Source organism: Diabrotica virgifera, chromosome 6 (genome assembly GCF_917563875.1).
Source record: "Diabrotica virgifera virgifera chromosome 6, PGI_DIABVI_V3a".
Lineage (NCBI taxonomy): Eukaryota > Metazoa > Arthropoda > Insecta > Coleoptera > Chrysomelidae > Diabrotica > Diabrotica virgifera.
In genome coordinates, this window is record NC_065448.1 from 124,389,978 (window position 1) to 124,393,869 (window position 3,892).

The window sequence follows — 3,892 nt, forward strand, 5'->3', positions numbered from 1 at the left end:
TAATAAAAACGGACTACTGCTAATCCCGAATACCACACGACAGTGGCGGTACACCTTTTCTTTCCCTGCATCATCTATCCAAAGAAAACGAAGAAAATCTCTGTCAGCTTTGTGTATCCCAATCTGTAAAAAGGCTTTGCGAATATCTGAGATTACACCGATTTCTTGTCGTCTGAATCTTAATAAAATAGCAGGAATCAATTCAATCAAGTTAACCCCCTTTTCAAGGCACTGGTTTAAAAGGTTTGTCTTTTTCTTTCGCTGAAGCGTCAAAAACTGGTCTGATTTTTGTGGACGCGCTATTAGGCTTAATTACCGGCCTGTGGGGTAAATAATGACCTCGGTTCGGCTGCTCCTCGAACACTTCCTCAATTATATTTTCATCCAGCCATTCTTTAAATATTTGGCCGTAGGCTTCAAGATATCCATCTTTGTTTATCTTCTTCAACGTGGTATCCAGCCGTTTCTTAGCCATCTGGTAGTTACTTGGTAATGCCGGATGTCCTTCTAACCATGGCAATCTGGTTTCATATCGTCCTGTGGAATCTGTTGCAACAGTCTCAAAGAAAAGTTGCTTTGCTGCTAGCGCTGTTTCTTCCCTTGTCTTCCTTTCAGCCGGATCATTGATACCCAAAGCATCTAACTCCCACAGTTGACTAATCGACGCGTTGCTAATAAAAAGTGAAACCGTTGTCGCGGTGCGATTGTCCTGTTGATCTAAAGGTATCTTTCCCATCAAAGTCCAGCCCAATAAGGTTTCTACAGCTACCAGTCCACATCCTAAAATATGTCTTCTTCCGGTATAGAGTTTTCCTGCAATATCTGCACCTATTAAAACCTCTATAGGAGATGTATCACCGGAATCTGTTATCTCTATATTCAGCCTCTTCAGTTCTTCCATCCAGGGACCATTAAATACGGAAGAAATATCGCTACAAATTACGGGCTGATCTAGTGCTTCAAATGTACAACTGTAGTTATTATAACTCAAGTTAACGTCATAACAATCATGTTTTTGTGCTAGTTCGCTACCTCCGAATAATCCATGTACAAGGTTAATCTGTCGTTTACATGGATAATCTAATAATCTAGCAGTGGACCTCAGAATATACGTCTTTTGAGATCCGGTATCTATTAAGGCGCGTACAACTCGCGTCTTGCCTAAGTGGTTCATTTTGACGCGCAAAGTTTGCAAAAAAACATTAGTAGTAGCGCTATTGGCCAATGACTGATTTATTTTCATCACAGCTTGACCATCATTCTCTATCTTATTTTCCTCTTCCTTTTTTGCCTTGCCCATCGAAAATTCTCTGCACATTAGGGGCACATGTGGTTTATGACAAAGTAAGCAACTTAATTGACCACGGCATCTTCGAGATTGGTGTCCAATTTTCAAACACCGGAAGCAAGCACCTTTCTCTGTCAAAATATTCACTCTTTGGTCATAAGTCAACTTCTGAGCCTTGAAGCATTGACTGCTTTCGTGTGTATTTTCGCAAAATACACATCTATGATTTGTACTATGGGAATTCATCAAACCCATCGCCGAAGGAAACTGGGGTTCTTCCTCTTCAGGCATCCTCTTTTTCGGACCATTACGTTTAGAATTCCCAGACTTAGTACCTGATACGCCAAAGCCTTCGATCGCTAAAGAAACATGCTGTTCATTGTCGACTTCATTTTTCAAGAATTGCATCAAGCTTTTGAGTCGATTTTCTATGGTGGAAATACCGGCACTATTAATAGACGTTTGTGACCCAACATCTTCCGGAAATCTTTGCCATATCCTTAATAAATCCGCGGGTAGACACGATTCGACCAAAGGAAATAACATAGCCGCGTATTTATCCGATTTAATACCTAGTGTCTCCAAAGCCCTTAACTGAGTCTCTAACCTATCATACAATAAAGAAATGTCTAATTTATTGCCAGACGAAGTATTATTTATTACCAATTTGAGCAATTCCCGAACATATACCTCGATCTGCAAATCGTCACGGCCAAAACGCGAAATTAGACAGTCTATAATCTTAGTGTGATTATCTCCAGTCGCGGGAAAACTATCAACTAGTTGCCTTGCCCTACTGCCCGGTACAGTAGCTTGAACTAAATACTCGACTTTATCGCTTAAGTCTATGTCTGAATCATGATGTATTTTTTGAAATTGTGACCAAAAGGGCAACCAGCTTTTAATGTTCCCATCGTACTTCTTGAATTCTAGCATAGGTAATTTGAATTTACGCTTACCTTGTAGGCTCCCTGTGCTCTTACCAGTTGTCCCAGAGGCCACCTCATCCTCCACGGACGCAGCTATCCTTGGTTGAACCCGTTTTTCGAACTGTATACTCAGGTCCGCAAACTTTCTGATGTAGCTGTCACTGTCTTCTATTTCCTTCAACAGGTCTTGTTCACTGGTATCCTCGTTTAACAGGAGATCATAAATTTCTTCATCTATTCTCCTTAGATCATCCATTTTCTGTCGTAATAGATCTAAGGATATTTTGATCTGTCGTACCTCACCTTGTTGGTCTTTTAATCGGTCTTCTAACTCTTTTGCTGCTTTGCTGAAAGTGGTACGAAGCACTTTGCGATGCTTTTCCTTGTTATCCATTTTCACTGCAAACTAAACATACACGTTTACCGAAAAAACTAGAAGCGAAACGTGATACAGTTCAGCGATCCTCGATACACTTTTTCGTCACACCTCGTATGCACACACGATTAACTTTAACTTAAAGCCGTCCTGTCCACACGGTCGCCACAAAATGTGGGGGCCTCTAATGATCTACCCGATCTTAAGACAAAACCCCCGAGATTCGAGTTTAAATAAAAGACTTTATACTTTTAAGTTTTTTAAGTTCTAACACACCGCGTATAATTAAAATGTTAGTAAATACCATAATCCGGAATGTCAAACGTGCATTACAGTATTTCTTGTCGAACCTATTATTACCACTACACGATATCTTAAAAAGGTTCCCGATTTTCCGGAAACGTTCTTTGAATGCTAAAATGTGTTTTTTATTACGCGGCTCGGAAAAATCTCGATCACCGTCTTGACTTATAAATTCACATTTCAACACTGAAACTATTTACGACGCTCTCATTCTGAAATTCTTGTTACGAACATATATATGTCAAAGATCTGCAAACTTAGCATGACGTGATTTCTTCGAAGTAGATAAATATTATCAAAACAAAACGTATATGTCTGAGCAGAAGAATGTGTCTATTCAGGGTTTTTGAAACTCCTAATATTATAACGATTTTTTAATACAGGGTGGTGCTTTAAACCAGACAACAATTAATTAAATATTTAAATGGCTCGAACAGTTGTAAAAATTGGAAGCATCACCGTCACTAACACCTACAAACCACCAGCTATATCCTGGCCAGCTCAAGTCATTGCCAGCTCAACTACAACAGTCACCATGAACAGTGGAAATATAAACAATGCAAAAACAATGGGAACGCACTAGTAAAATGGGCGGAGGACGAACATCTCTTACTTAAGTTTGATGCTAAAGACCGACCTACATTTATGTCAGCAGCGTGGAAAAGGGTGTACAACCCTGATCTATGTTTTGTCTCTACTAATAGGAGCGGGCAACCTCTATCAGTCTCACGAAAAGTAATGGACGACTTTTCACACAGTCAACACCGCCCAGTAATCATAGAGGTAGGAACCCAAATTCCTATAATCACATCCATCCCTCGCCCACGGTGGAATCTGAAGAAAGCTAAGTGGAGTAGGTTTTCTACAGAACTGGACAAGACTCTAGGATGGATACCCCCTACCGGCAGAAATTACAAAAGATTCGCTGGAGCTGTAATAAGCACGGCCAAAAAGCATATACCAAGAGGCTATCGAAAAGAATACATTCCCGGTTGG

General features: G+C 40.2%; 1 protein-coding gene across 1 annotated transcript; it reads right to left on the minus strand.

Annotated features, from left to right (window-relative positions):
* Positions 1 to 223: 223 nt before the first annotated feature.
* LOC126886182 (uncharacterized) lies at positions 224 to 2,611 on the minus strand. Its single transcript, XM_050653037.1, has one exon. The coding sequence runs from the start codon at positions 2,609 to 2,611 to the stop codon at positions 224 to 226; it is 2,388 nt and encodes a 795-aa protein (XP_050508994.1).
* Positions 2,612 to 3,892: the final 1,281 nt, after the last annotated feature.

Excerpts from the sequence above, each read along its gene's own strand:
- LOC126886182 (XM_050653037.1), bottom strand. The coding sequence starts at position 2,611 with ATGGATAACAAGGAAAAGCATCGCAAAGTGCTTCGTACCACTTTCAGC.